This window comes from Lissotriton vulgaris, chromosome 7 (assembly GCF_964263255.1).
Source record: "Lissotriton vulgaris chromosome 7, aLisVul1.2, whole genome shotgun sequence".
Lineage (NCBI taxonomy): Eukaryota > Metazoa > Chordata > Amphibia > Caudata > Salamandridae > Lissotriton > Lissotriton vulgaris.
Genome location: NC_141695.1, coordinates 112839970 through 112859403, shown reverse-complemented (window position 1 = coordinate 112859403; position 19434 = coordinate 112839970). Strand labels below are relative to the sequence as shown.

Here is a 19434-nt window from a genome sequence, read left to right as displayed (position 1 = left end):
CTTGTTTTATTCTAGAAGCACTTGAGCTGTGACGTTAGTTTTGCACGTGATCCAGTTTGTCCCAGCCACGAAATCACGGTTCTCACCATTGAACTCTCCACACAGATGGTCCTTTAACTCCTCCAATGTCAATAATGTACTGTGAAAGGTGAATCCGGAAGTGGTACAGATACCAAGGGTGGTGTTACCGTAAGAGGCAGCAGGCATCTTTGGTTTTGAATGAATTTGAGTGGAAAACCTATGGGCTGAAAATAATGTGGCATAATTTAATAGCGCATGCATGGGGACAAAAAGTTTACAATACATAAAGTTTCCATTCAAAAGGTATCAGTTTCACAATGTTTGCAGATCTGAATTACAGATAGAAACAGCACAGTCAATTCCACCAAGAAACACAATAATACACAACTCTTTTTTCTGGTGTTGAGCTTTTAAACTAATGTATAAAGTCACCATCAAAATACCAGCACCTGTAACACGTATGGGTTAATGTTACTAATATTTTGCCTAAATATAAAAATCAACTTAGCAAACTCTGCTTTAAACAAATATGATTATCAGAAAATTACAGATCAACTAAATGTGTCTGCACTGTAGCCCGGTGCTACTGGCGAAAACCACTGGATGGCAAATCACTAAAGCTTTAATCACCTAACATAAAGGCTTCACCAACCATAAACTGGCAGGGAGCCACCATCAAAAATCATAGGCCCTGATTCAGAGTTTGGTGGATGAGAATTTCCTCCATCAGGGTGATGGAATAAAGTATTCTTTCACCCAGGGGTAGAAGTGGCACACCAACGTTTGAGATGTCTGCTGTCACAGCAGACATCTCTTGCATTTACCGGAACTGCCGTCACAGCAGACATCTCTTGCATTTACAGGAACTGCCGTCACAGCATTTCCTGTTGAATTAAATGCATTGAAAGTATAACGGAAAGCCCAGCCAGCATGATGAGCCACGCAACAAACTTTCAATGTTTCTTTTTTATTTTCAAGAAAGAAAATACCAAAGTGAAATTTTCTTTTTGAAAAAAAACACTAAAGATCCCCTTGCAATGGGAGTTTTTTCTCCAGCATTGCAATCATTTTACCGTTTTTAAATTACCCTTCCCATCTGGATTTATCTGGCACCCTCACTCTAAATAGGGTGGGCGGACAAATGGCCAAATCTCCAACAGCCCTATAACTGCTTGGCGGTCGGAGGTGTATGTTGGCTTTAAATGAGGCGGACGGACCTTCAGTTTGTTGCTGTCACAGGATTAATCTCTCTATCAAACTGTCAATTGTGCTGGTAGTGTTCTCTCATTGGAAAGACTGTCCTCATTACAGAGGGAGAAGGTCAGCTTTTCACCTCAAATTTGTCTGTAGAAACATTTGGAATGGTTGCCATTCTTTACTTTCCCTTTCAAAGTGCGTAGATTTAACTACATAAATATGTTATTTGATTTTGTGACTACATCTTGGCGGACACAGCATCAGTGCCAAGTTGATATGTGAGTGCCTCAAATGATTCCCCTGCCATGGGAGTTTTTTACAGCCATTTTACAGTTCTCATTGACCCTTCCCACCCTATTTTTTTGGTGGTGACAGAAAGAAAGCAATGGCCATTTCTCCTCCTACTCTGAATAGAGTGGGTGGACAAATCGGCAGACCTCCAATGGCCCTTACACTGCCTGGCGGTCAGAGGTGTATGTCGGCTTAGACTTGCTGAAGGTCCACCCAAATCTAAATGAATTGGGCGGACCTTAGGTTAGGAAGGAAAGATACTCTGTTGCCATTGCATGGAGTACACGCTACGGCAAACTATCAATCGGCCATAGTGGTCTGGAACATTGTCCTCATGACAGAGGGGGAAGGTCAGCTTTCACCTCACATTTGTCTGTAGAAACATTTGGAATGGTTGCCATTCTTCACTTGCTCTTTCTCTCTTTCAAAGTGTACTATAAAAATATGTTATTTGAATTTATGACTAAATCTTGGTTTACACAGCATCAGTGCCAATTTGATATGTGAGTGCCTAACTGTGCATATGTGTGTTGAATTTCTTGAGAAATGCAGGGTGTGTTAACACTTTGAGGCTGGACAGTAGGGCAGCCATCATGTGGTAATTGAACATCAGCACCATTCAAGGGAATGATTGCATGTGGTATGGCTTGTGTTAAAGACATTGTACTGTGCTGTATCATAATATCAATGACTTGTTTAGGAAATTATCTTAACAAACTGTACAACACTGTGTTGAGATGTGCACACCATGAGCAAAAGGCTGCTAGAGAGAAATCAAGAAACAGTGCATTGCATGACCATCACTCATGAACAGCTTATCGGTATCCAGTACCTTCGCAGGTTACTTGAAATGTACTCTCTCATCTTGTCAGAATATCAACCCACCTACCTCTCATTTTATCACGAATGCACGTCAGTATGTGTGGAGAAAGGAGGACTACCCACCATGTGTTACCAATGAAGACACAGATGTGTCATCATGCTTGTGCTGATGAGACCTTTACCAGAATTTTGTTTTCTGCATCCCCTTTCCTTCTTCCCTACATAATTCATGGTTGTTTTCCCTAAATCTGAACCATTACATGTAGCCACCAGATTCCACTTTAATTACTTGCTCAACAAACAAATACAACATAGGGAAGGGCCTTCAGCACAACTGTAATGTGTGTCATTTTATCTGTGTCAATTGACACTGTAATTACCCTCCAAATGGAATGTACACACCATTAGGTGCTGTCTATGGGACACCAGCTGAGGGCCATGAATGGACGTATACCGTCCGACAGGAAAGGGGTGTCTACCCCCTTCCTGTCAGACAGTGTACGACTAGCCCTGTGGCCATGTAATAATGGCCACAGGGCTAGTCGCATCGATTATGTGCTAGTCAGTTTAAATCTGTGGCAGCTCCTTAAAAACATGGTCGTAACTGCTTGTGTAGAAAGCGATCATAATCCCCTTATTATCACTATGGATGGGATATCTGGGGGAAGATACTACAAGTGGGGAAGAGGCTCTGGCTTGTGATCTGGTACTATCTAACCACATGCGCCACCTGAAATGGTGTAGTGTTATCGAACACCCGGAAATATTGGTATCTATAAATAATGATGTTGATAAAGTGTGGGATGTGTTGGGAACTGGCGAGGATAGCTGGAACTCGAAGTCCCTAACAATTGAAATGCATTAAAACTTTTTGACCTACTGAAGCTACATTTTTGTAAACCTGGTAATAACAGGAAATGCAAGAGTAAAAAACCTCAAGGGTGGTACAACGAGAAATGCCGGCTTGCAAGGGCAGAGCTGGGGTTAACCTTAAGACATGGGGATTTAGGTAGAGTACGCCAGGTGCGAGCTCAATATAGGAAAGCTGTAAACGAATCCAAAAAGCAATGGGACAGGGCAGATGGCAGGAGGTAAAGGAAGCATGTGAGACGAGAAACCCAAAATTATTTTGGGACAAATATAAATGGGATAGTGGAGCACGTCCAGACCCACCGCAGAATAATGTTGCCAATCACCTGTGGGTAGAGTATTTTAAACCCCAGTATGCTTCTCAAGTAGATGAGCGGAACATAGATCCATTTCCATATAAATTCTACACCAGTGGGGTATTTTCACTAGAAGAGGTGGATAGGGCTTTTGACACAGTTACACCCGGAAGAGCCCCTGGTACCGATTGTATCACTGCAGATGTCTTTTTAAGTAAGAAACCCTCCTGGCGCTTTTATATTAGGCATATAGCAAATGCAATTCCTAGTGGAGCTCCAATCCCGCCGTCATGGAAGGGGGCAGAGATAATTCCAGTTTTTAAGAAGGGTGACAAAGCAGTGGCAGGTAACTATATGCCAATAAGCCTTATAGACTCCATTCAAAATATCATGGGGAGGTTGATTCTATTTAAAGTCCAGACATGGATAGATGAAAACCAAATTCTAACCCCACTGCAGGCTGGTTTTTGTCCCCTTACAAGTAAAATAGATCGGGTCTTCCATTTTATTAACATTTATTGGAAGATTGTATGTTTGGGGAAAGGGGCATTGTATGCTGTATTTGTTTTTTTTAAATAAAAACCTTTATTGCACCTTACATTCTTACACAGCTTCTGGCCTACAACCCGGGGGGCCGACCGCTACACAATCGCAATAATAGAATATCTATTGGATAACTCCGTACAGTGGTCTCCATTTTCGGGGTTTGGCTACTTTGCAATACAGTAAAGGTACATCAATCTCAAGTAGTTTGCTAATATGAGTAGGTTTGTTTTTTTAACAATAAACAACGTAAGAATCAGCAAAGAAATCACATTTAGGTCATCAAGTGGTGAAGTGAATTTGCATTAATTGCGTTGTGATAGGTTTCTGAAAAGTTTGTCTGTACGTATGTTTGCCGGGTAATTCGCAGCTTTTATTACTGGGGATATGTGTAAATGGAACTTTCTTCTATGTCCCTGCCCTATTCGCCCCTCTGTCTCATCCCTCCCGACTTCCAGGGTCCCTCCCAGTTCCTACCCCCAACTCCATTGTTCTCATCCCTAAGTTTTGCTAATCGTCCTCCCCCTCCTCATCAGATGTTATTGGCTCGTCTTCCAGTAAGGTTTCACAAATGTCACCCCGGTATGTGTTCCATGGGGTCCAGATCTTGTTCCATTTCCTCGGGCAAGCCCTGCTAGCGTATACCGCCCTTTCCGTGATCATTACCCTATCCATATTCTCACACCATTGTGTTCTCGTCGGCACCTCTACCGCCCCCCCATTTCTGTGCTACGTCCCTCTTGGCGATAACCATGCCCAAAGTGACCCATTGTTGGCGATGTCTGGACAAATCGTTGGGTCCTCACACATTGAGTATGCATTTTCGTGGCTCATGGACCAGGGAGGTCCCCATAGTCTGTGATATTGTGCGCATTATTCCTCTCCAATACTCTTGAATGCATGGGCAGTCCCATATCGTGTGGAAGAACGTCCCCTCCTCTCCACACCCTCGGAGACAGTATGGGTGTTGAGCGCGGTGTATGAGGTGTAATGTTGTTCTCGTATAATATACTCTATGAAGAATTTTAAGCTGTATGAGCTGGAATTTAGCTGAGATGCCTACTTCTTTGGGCGATGCCACTGCTTCATTCCACTCGTTTTCGTCCATAGCTGCTACGTCTCCCTCCCACTTATCCTTAAGCTTGAACATGGGGTCTGGCAAGTTGTTGATTAACTTACGGTATGTAAGCGAGGTTGCTCGCTCCGGCATAAAGTCCGTAAGGAGGCAGTCTTTAAGTGGGGAGGCCTCTGGTACCTCCGTCTCTGGGGGGATGGCTTTAAGCAGTGCGTGCCGAATCCGAGCATACCGGAACGACTCTTGTGGTCCAGGCTCATACTGTTCTCTCAGCCTTTCAAAGGGAATCACCGTGCCCCGTTCCCACAAGTTTCCCACCGTAGACAGGCCTATCTCGTCCCATTGGGAGAAGCCTTTGATATTTCGTAGGTTTCCCAAGGTCCGGGAGTCCCACAGAGAAGTGAGTTTGGTTATTCTCCCTTTCCAACCTGGTGATGCCAGTGCTATGTGCCATATCATTGCTGTGAGTCTTGTGGGTCCCACCAGTTTGCGTACCACTCGCTGGTCATACAAAGGGGCCAGTAAGGTACGTGTTCCTAACTGTGTCCTGTCTGATCTGAACGCTGGGTCGTTTTGGGGGGCATGGATCCACTGGTTTATGTTTTTCAACTGCACTGCCCAGTAATACAATTTCAGATCCGGCACGCAATCCCTCCGTCGTACCACCCCCTGTGCAATTTAGCCTGCGCAATGCGTGCCAGGCGGTTACTCCATAAAAGACCAGCCACCAACGCCGACACTTTCCTGAAGTATCCTGGTGCCACCGGGTACGGCGTATTCTCCAGGATGTATAAGAAACGGGGCAGTGACATCATTTTGTAAAGTGCTGCTTTACCCAGCATCGTCAGGGGCAGCCCGGCCCAAAATACAACGTCCTGCTTAAGCCGCTCTATGGGTGGCGTCAGATTTTTCTGCGCAAAGTCTATTGGATCCTTAGTGACATGAATGCCCAGATATTTAAAGGATGAACCGGCCTCCTTCAAGGGGCAATCTACGCCCAGTGTCGGGATTTGGCCCTTCAGAACATATAGTTCCGACTTATTCCAATTCAGCGCGTATCCCGAAACTTTCCCGTGCTCATCATACAGGGTCAGGAGCGCTGGAATACTATGTTCCGGATCTGTTAAGTACACCAACATGTCATCCGCGTACAGTGAGACGCGATCCTCCCATCCCTCAGTCCAGGAAATCCCTCTAGGCAGTGGGGTCGACCGTATCAGGTGCGCTAATGGTTCTAAGGCGATTGCGAAAAGTAGTGGCGACATGGGGCAACCCTGTCGGGTACCTCTCCCCAAGGGGAATGTTTGCGAAATGTGGCCATTCGCTACCACTTGTGCCACCGGTCTCGCATCTAGAAGTCTGACCCATGCTATAAATTTGGGTCCAAACCCTATGTGTGCCAGGACCTCAAACAGGTAATTCCATTCTACCAGATCGAATGCCATCGTTGCATCGAGCGCCAGTATAACCGCCGGTTCGGGGATCGAATCCGCTCTTGCCAACACTCCGTGTACCCTTCGTTAATTTAGTGCTGTGTTTCTGTGTGGCATAAATCCGGATTGGTCGGGATGTATGAGGTCTGGTAGGTATGCCAATAATCGGGTAGCCAGGAGTTTGCCCAGAATTTTAACTTCTGCATTGAGCAGGGATATGGGGCGGTAGGAATTACAATCGTCTGTTGGTTTCCCAGGTTTAGGTATCGCGACGATGGTCGCCACTCTTTGGTCTGGTGGGAGTTCGCCGTTCAACAAGCAGTCTTTATACATGGCAAGTAGGTGTTTACTGAGCCTCTCTGATGTGGCCTTGTACCACTCTATCGGGATGCCGTTTGGGCCTAGCGCCTTACCGGGTTTTATCGCTCGTATTGCTATTTGGATTTCCTCCGTGGTTATGCCAGCTTCCAGTTCCGCTAATGCCCGCGGCTGTAGCTTCGGTGTTTGGATAGGTTCTAGCGCTGCCCTGGCCATTTCTACAGTCACTTCTCTGTCAGATGTGTAAACACCCTCAAAGTGTTCAGCGAGTGCTTCTACTATTTGCTCCGGGCTCGTGTGTATTGTACCTCTCTTGTCTTTTACTTGTTGGATACCTCTGGAGCTCCCCCCCTTTTTGTCCAACCATGCCAGCATCCTACCGGCTTTGTCTCCTATATCATAAATCCTGTTCTTTGTTTCAGTTATTTGTCCCCTCACCTGGTGCCGCAAATGTTCTGTATATAAGTGTTGTTGGAGGTGCAGTGCATGGGATGTGTCCGGTGTGGGGTGTGTTTCGTGTGTTACTGTTGCTTCTCGCAGTGCTAGCTCTATTTCAGCCAATTTGAGTGCTTTTTCCCTGCTATAGCCTGTAAGTGTAGTTATTGCTTGCCCCCTTAACACCACCTTGTATGCTTCCCATAGGGTCGCTGAGGACTGTACTGACTTGACATTCTCTTCAAAGTAATGCATCGTAGCCTTCTTGACCTTGAACACCTTAAGGTATGCAGCCTGTATGGGGTAAATTCGTTTGCGTGTTTTCTCCTGAGTGGAGAGTGTCAAAATGATCGGGGAATGGTCTGATATGCCTCTGAATTGAATGTCTATGGTGTCTACGTGTTGTAGGCAGTCTCCCAGTGCCAGGAAGTAATCTATCCTCGACAAGCTATTGTGTACGGTAGAGTGGAAGGTGTATTGTCTCATTTGAGGGTGGGCATGTCGCCATATATCAACTAGACCCATAGCGGTCAAGACGCGCTAGAAGCGTGAAGGACCCTCGGTCGGGCTTGTGGCTGGGAACCTGTCAATTAGAGTGTCCACTGTAGCATTGAAATCCCCCCCAGTATAACATCTCCCTCTGGGAGGGCCAGGAGAAACTCACCCAGTGCCGGAAGCATGACCGAATGAAGTGCTGGGGGGATATATACCGAGACCACATTAATAAGTCTCCCCTCCCATTGTCCCTGTAGGGCCGCAAAGCATCCCTGCCCATCAATCTTCGTACTCAATGGTATAAACTGCGAGGACTTCTTAAGTAAAATGCCAGTTCCTCGAGAGCCTGACGTGAACTCTGAAAGCGCTATCATTTTATAACCTCTCCTGTCAAGCGCCTTGGAGGTTCCTCCCTGTAAATGCGTTTCATGAAGGAGAGCTTGGACCGGTACCTGTCTTTTCAGAGAGGTGAGTTCCAGCCCACGTTTTACCTTATCCCCCAGCCCTCTTACATTCCATGACAATAGGCGAAGGGGTGCTCCCTGAGATCTAGACGCCCCCTCTTCCCGACTACGTGGTGAACAATCTGCCATAGTACGTCGTGTAGCTGCTCATGTATCTAATATGCTTTGCGGCCCCGGCGTTCCGTCTCTTTCTGCCACGTGAGCAGCGCAAATACCCGATAGCACAACTTGACCCTTCTTGTAGACTTCTAAAAAACTCAACTAACATCCCTTCTCCCTTCCCAATCTGAACATGACATTTAAACAACCCCCCGCGCGTCCCTCCTCCCTGCCTCCCTGCCAAACGGGCCTAGCCTCCCGCCTCCCCAACTCAGCAGAGTGCTTTACCCAACCCATGAACAGTTACTTGCTTGCTGGGGTGAAGTGTCCCCCGGAGTAGACAGTTCCCCTGCCCTCTCCGGTCTCACCTGGGTCAGTGTCCAAGGCGGGTCTCACCCAAGAAGTGTTTTCAGTGTTTATTCAGCGTGGTGACGGGCAACTATTCTTCTACATCTTCCAGTGTGTTAGTGTTGCCCGGCGTATGTGAGTGCGTCGATCCATCTCTACCCGATGCGTGTGACCTCGGTTGGCTGTCTCCGCGTTGGCTCTGGTGTGTTCTGTGTGAGCGGCGGGGTAGTCCTACTTGTCGCCATCCTTCCAGCCAGTCACGTGCTGACTCCGGTGTATCAAAAAACCAAACCTTACTGTCCGCGACCACTCGTAGCCGTGCTGGGAATAGCATGGAGTATGGTAGTTCATTGGCTCTTACCGGTAGATGCATCAACGTTTTCATTTGCGATTCCTTATTTGCGAAAAATAAGGAATCGCAAATAAGGAATCGCAAATGGCAATGCATCATTTATTTCGCAATTGTATTGAGATTTGGAAAATCGCAATTTTTACCGAATCGCAATAAAATTGCGAGTTTCAAATTGCGATTTCGCAATTCCCATTGATTCCTATGGGCCAAAAGGCCCATAGGAATCAATGGAAATCGCAATTCGCAATTTGAAACTCGCAAAATGTTAATGCATTCCATGGGTGCAGGGGGGGTCCAAAGGAACCCCCCCTGCACCCCTGATATGTATTTTAAAGTGCATGTTACGCACACACATGTCCTAAGGACATGTGTGTCTGTAACATGACAGTGTTTTAAAATGCATCTTTGGGCATTTTGACACATTTTTGCAAATTACCACGAGGTTCAACCTCGTGGTAATTTGCACCCCCTATTTGCGAAATCGCAATTTTAAAAATAATCATGCATTGCTTTTAAGGAATCGCAAATTTGCGATTCCCTAAAAGCAATTGCCTTTTTGGAATTCGCTAAAAATAGCGATTTTCCAAAAATGCTTGATGCATCCCAGACACCTATTTAGGAAGTGCAAACGGCCGAATTTTGCGATTCGGACCGTTTGCACTTCCTAAATAGGTTGATGCATCTAGGCATTAGTTCCTTCTTGATTTCAAGGAAGGTCCTCCTCCTGAGCGACACCTCCGCAGTATAGTCTGGGAAAAAGGCTAGTGTGGAGTTTTGAACCTGTATCGGCGTGGCCACCCTTGCTGCCTGTAGGATCGCATCCCGATCGTGAAAGTTAAAGAGTCTCACCAGTATTGGTCTAGGGGGGGCTCCAGGCTTGGGCTTCCCCCCTGGAACTCTATGCGCCCTTTCCATGGAGAAGAATTGCAATAGTCCCTTTGGTTTAAGTTGTGTCTTGATCAGGTCTTCTACATATAGGTCCATGGCCCTGGTGCCTTCCGATTCCGGAACCCCAATAATTCTTACGTTGCTGCGCCTGGAGCGCCCCTCCTGATCGTCCAGCTTCTCTTTCAGTGTCTTATTCTCCGCCGCCACGCGCTCCATCGCTATTTGTAGGCCCGATATGTCTTCTACTAGAGATTTGGTGACCACCTCGACCTGCTTCACTCTTTCGCCCATCTTTTGAAAGTCCGCCCTCAGAAGAGAGACTTCAGTGGCCGTGGACCCCACTGTTGCTTGTACTTGTGCCAGCGCCTTCATCACGTCTTCAAGTGTTGCTTTCTTTGTTCCATCACTCTCTGGTGTCTTCCCCGTGGATGTGCGCAGTTCTGATTGGGATTGGGCCTGTCTGTCAAACGCGAATTTCTCCAACTTAGACTGCGACGTGGTGTTTCTCGGGCCTCTGCCTGCCATAGTTCTGTCAGGTGCGCCTGTCGTTAACCGTGGCCGTGGTAAATGGTCCCAGGAGGGGGGACCACTGCACTTAACAGGTTAAGGACGTGTCACTGTGGCGTTTCCCACCTGTTTCTTCCCCTCAGTGAATGGTCATTCAGTCCCGTTGTCCAGAGCAGCTGTGATTGGCCCCCCTCTCCTCAGTGCCCTCTGCCGCAGCCTTTCGCTGTAATTGAGTTGTCCGGTGTCACTTATTCAGGTAGCGACTTCAGCGGCCTCTTTGCCTGCGTGGTGCTGCAGCAATGTCTCTCCCTGACCATTGGGTGTGTCTATGGGCCTTTTTAACGGTTCAGGGCGCCCCCGCCCGTTATGTGCATTCGCAGCACTCTGCCCCAAGCTCCCACTGTTGCTGTCCCCCAGCGCATCTGTTTACTCCCACTCGTGCGCTGGGGCAAAGTTCGCCGCTCAGTGCTACTGCGCCGCGCTTTCGAATTGGTGCGAAGTGATTGTTGCAGCGGCGGGATCTGTGGATCGTTTGTGTGTTTCTTCCCCCTTTTATTCCCAGGGAGTCAGACAGCGATTCGCCGCGCAGGGCCCTTCCCTGATCGGGCACTCCGCTCTTCCCACCCAGCTGTTATGGTGCACTGCTAAGGGGACTTAGCTCTTTGTGCCGACGTCACTCCCTCGCCGCTTCCGACCGTCCGGACGCTCTTCCCAGTCGCCGATTGAGATCAGGAGGTACTCGGGGGGGCCAGGGGAGAGCTCCGGTTGCTGATTCCGCCGATGTGTCACGGTGGGGAGCGGGGGGGGGTCCAGGTAGTGCGCCCTTCCGGTTGCTCTCTGCCGCTTGCCTTCACTTCCGCCCGGCTTCCACTCGTACCGGAGCTCGGTGTCGCAGGTCCGATGTAGGCCCACTGTCGACGGAGGTCATAAGTCTGCCTCCCGGCACCCGATTTTGACCGGCTTTCCTTTGGGTGATTCCCGCTCGGTCCTGGATCCAGGTTCCTCCGTTCAGAGGACAATTAAAACCGGATGATTGTGCGGATTTTCGTGGGGACGCTGCCTCACTCACGGAGCCTTACAGCTATGCAACCACCATGTTTGGCCGCCTAGCCACGCCCCCTTGTATGCTGTAATTGTAGATTTGAAGGCCCCCTTCGATCTGGTCCTGTGGGTGTCCTGAGGGAGATGGGGATGGCCCCGGAATTGTTGTCTTTGATTGTCCGCCTACATGGGGATACCCATGTCCGGGTCCAGTGGGGGTCCAGGGGTGAGGTTACTGAGTCCTTCGCCGTTGACAGGGGAGTGCGTTCTAGCACCTACCCTGTTCTCACTCTATGTCAACGGGGTGGTGGATTTCCTCTCCCTGGTCCCCACTGATGCCCCAGTGTTGGCAGGTGATTACATTCCTATCCTCATGTTTGCGGACAATACTTTAATTATCTCTGAGACACCCTGTGGCCTGCAAAGGGCCCTTCACCGGTTTGAAGATTTCTGTCAAAACCAGGGATTAGAGATCAATACAGCAAAGACCAAGTTCATGTCCTTTTATGAACATAAATCATTTTGGGGCAAAATCTTTATGAATGATGCTCCTTTGGAAAAAGTCAATGCCTTCTCTTATCTGGCTGTAACCCTTCAGAAGGATATGAGATGGACAAACCAACTTGACATAGCTGTTCTAAAACATAAGCAACAGGCAGGGATCCTTACAGCCAATTTCAAATCAACCTTTACTAAACCAATCAGTCCATTGTTAGAGATATATGGCATGAAGGTATTCAATCAATCAATCAATCAATCAATCAATCAATGACATTTATAGAGCGCGCTACATACCCGTAGGGTCTCAAGGCGCTGGGGGTGGGGGGTGCCGCTACTGCTCGAACAGCCAGGTCTTCAGCTTCTTCCTGAAGGAGAGGTGGTCTTGGGTCAGGCGCAGGTCGGTCGGGAGGGAGTTCCAGGTCTTGGCGGCCAGGTAGGAGAAGGACCTTCCTCCTGTAGTCGCTCTTCGGATGCGGGGGACGGCGGCGAGAGCGTGGTTGGCTGATCGGAGGTGGCGCTTGGGAGCGTAGAAGTTGACTCGGCTGTTGAGGTAGCTCGGGCCTTGGTCGTGTAGGGCTTTGTGTGCGTGGGTGAGGAGGCGGAAGGTGATTCTTTTGTTGACGGGGAGCCAGTGAAGGTCTCTCAGATGTCCGGAGATGTGGCTGGTTCGTGGGATGTCGAGGATGAGTCTGGCTGAGGCGTTCTGGATCCGCTGGAGTCTCTTCTGGAGCTTGGCGGTGGTACCGGCGTAGAGGGCGTTGCCGTAGTCCAGTCGGCTGGTGACGAGGGCCTGGGTGACAGTCTTCCTGGTCTCGGTGGGGATCCACCAGAAGATCTTCCGTAGCATGCGTAGGATGTTGAAGCACGCCGAGGAGACGTTGTTGACTTGCCTGGTCATGGAGAGGGAGGAGTCCAGGATGAAGCCCAGGTTGCGTGCATGGTCTGTCGGTTTGGGTGCGGTGCCCAGGGCGGGGGGCCACCAGGAGTCGTCCCAGGTGGAGGGTGAGGAGCCCAGGATGAGGACCTCCGTCTTGTCCGAGTTCAGTTTCAGGCGGCTGGTCGTCATCCACTCGGCTACCTCTTTCATCCCTTCGTGCAGGTTGGCTCTGGCGGCGGCGGGGTCGTTGGTCAGGGAGAGGATCAGCTGGGTGTCGTCGGCGTAGGAGATTATGTTGAGGTTGTGCTGGCGTGCGATGGCCGCGAGGGGGCTCATGTAGACGTTGAAGAGGGTGGGGCTCAGCGAGGATCCTTGAGGGACGCCGCAGATGACTTTGGTGGCCTCTGACTTGTACGGTGGTAGGCGGACTCTCTGTATTAAGCTCCACCTTATATGGAGCCGAGCTATGGGGGTTCGCAAATTTGAACCAACTAACTGTAGCCGAGAATTCCTTTTTACGTAAGGTTACCGGAGTCCTGCTGAGTACACCCATGCGTCCTTTACTATTAGATCTAGGCAGGAAAGTAGTAGAAGACCTGGCAAAACTTTGCCCTCTACTATACTGGCGAAGACTGTGGTGTACTGAAGAATTATCACATTACGCCAAAGGTCTCAAAGATATAATGGATGCTGACTGCTTTTATAAGAGGAAATGGTTGAAAGAGATTAGATTACACTTACCGAATTTGGGCATGAGTGAACTGTGGAATAATCCTTCCAATGCTGTCTTTCCCTCAAAAAAGATTTTGAAGGAGAGGTACTGGGAAATGATCATGGCTTCCGGTTGTCCCAACGGACTCTCTAAGCACCTATCGGGCCGTTTCCTGGAACTTAAATCAAGGCCCGTGTTAGAAAAATACTGGGATGCTATTGAGAAACCATATGACCGAAAATTGTATTTTCAGCTGAGGGTAGGAACTTTACCAGTTAGGTTTTTTACTAGTAATTGGGCAGGAGCCACTAACAATGTATGCCCATGGTGCCCTGATAGTCAGGAAACGATAAGTCACCTATTGTTTTTTTGCCCATCATATGCCAAACCTCGCAGTATGTGGGTCAAACCTATTTGTAACCTCCTTGGCTTTAGAAGGCATAATGAAGCACTTAGAGTCTTAACTACAGATCCAGCCTTGCCGATAGCAATAGCCATGGCTAAGTTCTTGGGTTGGGCTTGGTCTATTCGAGCAAAGGTGTTACACCTGGTATGCCAATAATTGATAAATTATCATTGTGTCATCGAACCAGAAAGTAGATTGAGAATTGGAGTAATGAAATGTCGCAGGGTTTTATGTATGAATTTTAGGGGGTATCCCATCATTAATTAACAGGATGCATTTGTCAGTTAATAAAGTAATTTAATAATATTTTAAGTCATTGGTAAATGTTTGTATATTTGTAGTTTGTATTTATTTATTATTGTTAATGATGTATTGATGAAATGGTGTTGTTGTGCTTTTATGATATAACTGTCGAACAAAGCTCATTGAAATTGAAATTGAATATACACACAGCCCTAAAAATTTAATATATTGCCCACAAACAAGAATAGATATCCCTTCTGACCACGCTTCTTCACACAAATGAAAACTCAATGTATTTCAGAAAAAAAAACATACAATTAGCATCAAACAGATAATAAACAACTTTATGGATTTAATTCATAACACATGAATTCCACACGTTATGCATAAGACAACATAGCTAAAACAATTGACTTCCTTTACACCATTCTGTACCCACAAACATGTTCTAAAGGACTGAGCAGCCCCTCATGCATCAGAACTTGCTATTCTGAGGACCATATCCAAATTTCATATGGGTCATTGGGTGTGATACAATATAAGGCTTTCTGATCCATAACCCTGGCCTGTCTTATAGAAAAACACTATAGTAAATTAGGACGAATACATTACTGGAGGACATGGGAAGTGCAGCTGGGACCTCAAAATGCAGCTGGCATACAGGCATGGACCAGCCTTGCCAAACTGTGCATTATGGCAGGGAACTAGAAGGACTACTTGGAAAATAATATGATGTTGACTTCCCCTTAAGAAAGCTTCCCCTCCTTCCTAATGTGAAATGTCATTAATGAGGCACAAGGTACTAGTTAGCTGCCGGAGAACACAAAATACATTTGTCCTGATTCTTACTTTGGAGAACAGAGTAATGCCCATAAGGGTGTTGCATTGAATTACTCCATCGTCTTGACAAACATCCCATCACCCTCATTTAAAGATGTCCGATGGCCCTCAGGTATCTGCACCTGTTGGGTCACAACATTGTCAATTTTGCAAAGATGTGATAGAGAGCTCCATCAGACATGAAGGCCAACCATCAAACCTTTACAAAGTTTAATGTTTTTCAAAAACAAACTCCCAATGTGAGAGTTTACGTTTCTAAAAGGTAAACCTGATGACCCCACACAATGAGAGTTTTCTCTCAGAGTGTGGAGGCATTATTTTTATTTTCACTCTTCCTCACAAGCAGGTTTTACATGGTATTTCAGGACAAAAACTGGAGTAGGCACTGTGGTTGACATTCTTTTGGTTCATCCACCTCTAATTAAATCAGCAGACCATGTGTTTGGAGGAGAGGGTACTCTGATGCCCTTTTGACAGAATACCCTCTCCATCAAACACAAAAGCACCCAACATTGTGTATCTATCACCTGCTGGAGATCTGTACATATGGTCCATCTGTTATTAAGTGGCAAGATAACCTTTCTGGGTGAACATGCACTTTACAAATACACATGTTATGTTATGGTCCAGAAATCTAAGGGATATTTCAAAGAGAGAGAGAGAGCTACCCTTTGGCTCAGTAGTAAAGACACTTGAAACTTGAATTTTTTTAATTTTTACTTTTAAAGAAGCCAATAATCATCTAATGGGATGGGAAGAGAGCTCCATAAAATATTTTGTACACTACAAGTGTCCACCGTATATATGTTAGGTGGGGAGCAGGTAGTTCCTGCATAAAGAGGGAAACACACAGCCAGCTGAGGGGCAGTCAATCATTTCAAAGGAAGCTTGCATCCATTACCTGAGTCTTTCCTGTGAAATATCTGTCATCAAGTACAAGGCAACTCCTCTATTGAACGAATTAGCTGCTTAGAAACAGTAATGGCCTTGCCTGCCTCACAAAATTAAGAGATATTTTAGAGAGAGAAAGCTACCATATGGATGTGTGGGAGAGACGCTGACACATTTAAAGGTCTTATTTTTTACCAAGCAGCGTAATCTGTCACTTTTGGCCAAATGGTTTATTAGAAGTGAAAGTAGCCTTTGAGAAAAATAAATTATTTTGCTTGTAAAGAAGAGTCCCCTAGGACATTGAGAGAGATCCATAAATTATGGGCACCTCAAGTCCAATACCATTTGGTTGTGCTAACTGGAGAGCAGGTGTCTCCTGTATAAAAAGGGAGGGACGCCCCTGTCACAAGGGAGCTTCAATCAATTCAAGGGAAACTTGCATCCATTGAAGAAGACCTTAAATCACTGCAAGAGAGCTTCAAAGCCATCCCATGAGACATCCAGTCAATCCAAGAGACATTCTATCATTCCCACATTTCAACCAATTCAGAGCTGATTGATCTTCACCCTTGGGTAGCCCGGTCATCCAGAGACTTCCCTCCTTACTCTGGAGATGCGGCAGTGGCAGTGGGTCTCTTTAGGGGATCAGAGGAAGATGTCAGTCTACGACAGTGCCGACTGACAATAGATAAAGAGATGCAAATGAAGCTCAGACTTTTTCTGTGGCTTCTCTGCTACATGATAGAAGATGTTGTTGTAGTCTTTCTCAGATGCATTCTGGAAACCCTACCCACCAAGTCTTTGCTGCCTCTTCCACTAGTCATTTCTGCCAGTCCTCTATCCTTTTTTTCACTCAGGAACTATGCTTCCTGCTGCTCTGCCACCACCCTCCTTGTACACCAGAGCCACCAATAAGGGCACCCACAGAAGAAAAACATGACAAACGGAACAGCAACATATCTTCCCATTACATGTCCATTTATAAGTGTGGCAGGTAGACCCATAAACAAATGCAGAGTGACTGAAAGACCATGCTACCAATACTCTGTCAGTCATTTTTCAAACATTTTCTATATTCCTAAAACAATTTCCCAAAGTGGGAGTTTGATTAAAAAAATATAAAAATGTGGACCCCCACACAATGGGAGTTTTTCCTTTTTTACTCTCCCTCACTGCTGAGATGAAGCTAGCAGTGATGAACAGTAAAAAACTGACCACCCACTCAAAATGGGGCGGAGGGTCAGACGGCTTACTTTCAATGGCCTCTACTCTGTCAGGCCATCAGAGGAAAGTTTACACTGACTGAGGCAGATTTTACTCGATCACCATACACCTGACAACCTGTCCATGTCCTAATCAGCAGACTGGCCAAAAGTCTGTCAGGGAGAGTACTCATTTGCCCTTGCAACAGTGTACCCTCTTCCCCAAGCTCTCAATATGCCCCTCGGTTTGGTTTATTCACTTGATTGAAAATATAAATTATCCAAACACTTATAAGTTCAGAATATGTCTTAATATGTACAATGTATGGTGGCATTTGCATGTGCTTTTGTGAATCCACAGCCACATGTTTTCATAGATTAAAACAATGAAACATATGAACTTTCATCTACAGCGTAAAAAGGAAAAAATGGTTCAGGAAGTGACATAGATGAACCTGAGTCCACTTACTTAAAACCGTTAGAACTATCACCAGAGCAAGCAGCAGGACCACCACAGCCACCAGGGCTCTAGAAAGGAAATTACAAACAGGAGGCACTGTTGGAACTGAAAATACAAACAAATTAAACAACTATGAAATATCTGTTTTACATGCAAGTCAATTACACTGTAAATAATGTTTAACTTATTAGTTAACAGTTTTAATTCAAAGTACATATTTACTCAGTGAAATAAACATGCAACAATGTTCCATATATAAACATATATCTATTTTCTAAACCATCAATGAACTAATCAGATTTGTTGCTATAGAAACTCGCCCCACTGTAAGAGGGCTAACATTTACATGTCTGTGGGATACACATTATAGCAATATCTAATCAGATTTTTCCATAGAAACTCACCCCACAGTAAGAGGGCTAACATTTACATTTCTGTGGGATACACATTATAGCAATATTTGAGGTAGAGCAGTACTGACACTGTATGAATTTGGCTTACTAGTTATGAAGCATGAAGCAGTACTGACAGTGTAAGAATTTGGGTTATTAATTATGAAGCATGAAGCACAAGTGATGTCAGCAAATTAATTATTTTTCTGGGAAACGAGTACCCCATTTTAGCACTTGACTTTCTTACGGTAGTGTCAGTGGCGGCTCCTCGAGGGAGTGTGGGATGGCGGTGGGGTGGGGGGAGGGTCAGGGTGAGGGGTAGTAAACTCTGGTATACGGCCGAACTGAGTTGAGTAAATAAATAAATAAATAAAACTAATTACATTGTACATGCTGCAACACCAAATCCGCGATGGAGCGTGCAATGTAATTTGTTTTATTTATTTATGTATTTACTCAACTTTGTTCGGCCGTATTCTGGGGTTTACTACCCCCACCCTCCCCCTCCCCGGCCCACTGCCCCCCAGCACACCCTCGAGGAGCCGCCACTGGGTATTGTAGCAGAGAAACCCAAGGCCTAGTCAGCAGGAATGTTGTGAGCCAGTGATCTCAATTTCCTGACATGCAGCAACAACACTCAATAAATTATTGTCTAGTCAGTTTTTGTTTTTGGAAACACTACCACTAAATACTACCCATTAAATTGCAAATACATACAACAGGTAAATAGAAATACCTTTGGTGACAACCTCATATCATATTACACTAACAGTGAATCCTGAACCCCATAATCACAAGACCCCCATCTATAAAAGTTGCAACATCACAACATAAGGGGGTGTGATTATTCAGAGGACAGGCGTACTGGTTTTGTCAAGGGGTCACCACATTAACATAAATGAGGCAGGCCTACATGCTGTGTCCCTGCGCTGCATTATATATATAAGGCAGGCCACTGGCTCGTAAGGATTCCACATTAATATATATATATATATATATCTCTACCATATGGCTCCCTCCTTTCCCTTGTAGGCGCTGCTAGATGCGGTCGCGTCACTCCCGCAGTTGAGCCCAACTGTTATGTTATGTTATGTTACCTGTTTTGTAGAGCGCAACAGCTGCCCCAGCGACGGGGCGTCCCGGCGCTAGAACCGTAACACAATCTACTGGATGCGAAAGAGGGACCTACGGGGCGGGAAATAGATGGGTTTTGATCGCTCTTCGGAAGGCTAGCAAATCATCCATGCAGCGGATGTGGAGAGGGAGGGAGTTCCACAGCTTGGCCCCCAGGAGCTTGAAAGAGCGACCTCCGATGCGACAAAGTTTCGTCTGGGGTATCAGAGCTAGACGTTGCCCCATAGACCGGAGGTTCCGTTTGGGCTCATAGGTGGTCATCAGAGGACGGAGAAACTCTG

At 46.3% G+C, this 19434-nt stretch overlaps 1 protein-coding gene across 3 annotated transcripts in view; it reads right to left on the bottom strand.

Moving 5' to 3' along the window:
- Positions 1-19434, bottom strand: part of LOC147700940 (natural killer cells antigen CD94-like) — a 145631-nt gene that overhangs the window by 70226 nt on the left and 55971 nt on the right. For all 3 annotated transcript variants that reach the window (XM_086928547.1, XM_086928548.1, XM_086928549.1), the window contains 2 exons: positions 17637-17732; positions 87-245 (listed from right to left, as the gene is read on the bottom strand). In XM_086928547.1, coding sequence (XP_086784673.1) covers positions 87-245; positions 17637-17732 — 255 coding nt within the window. The remainder of the gene's footprint in view (positions 1-86; positions 246-17636; positions 17733-19434) is intronic.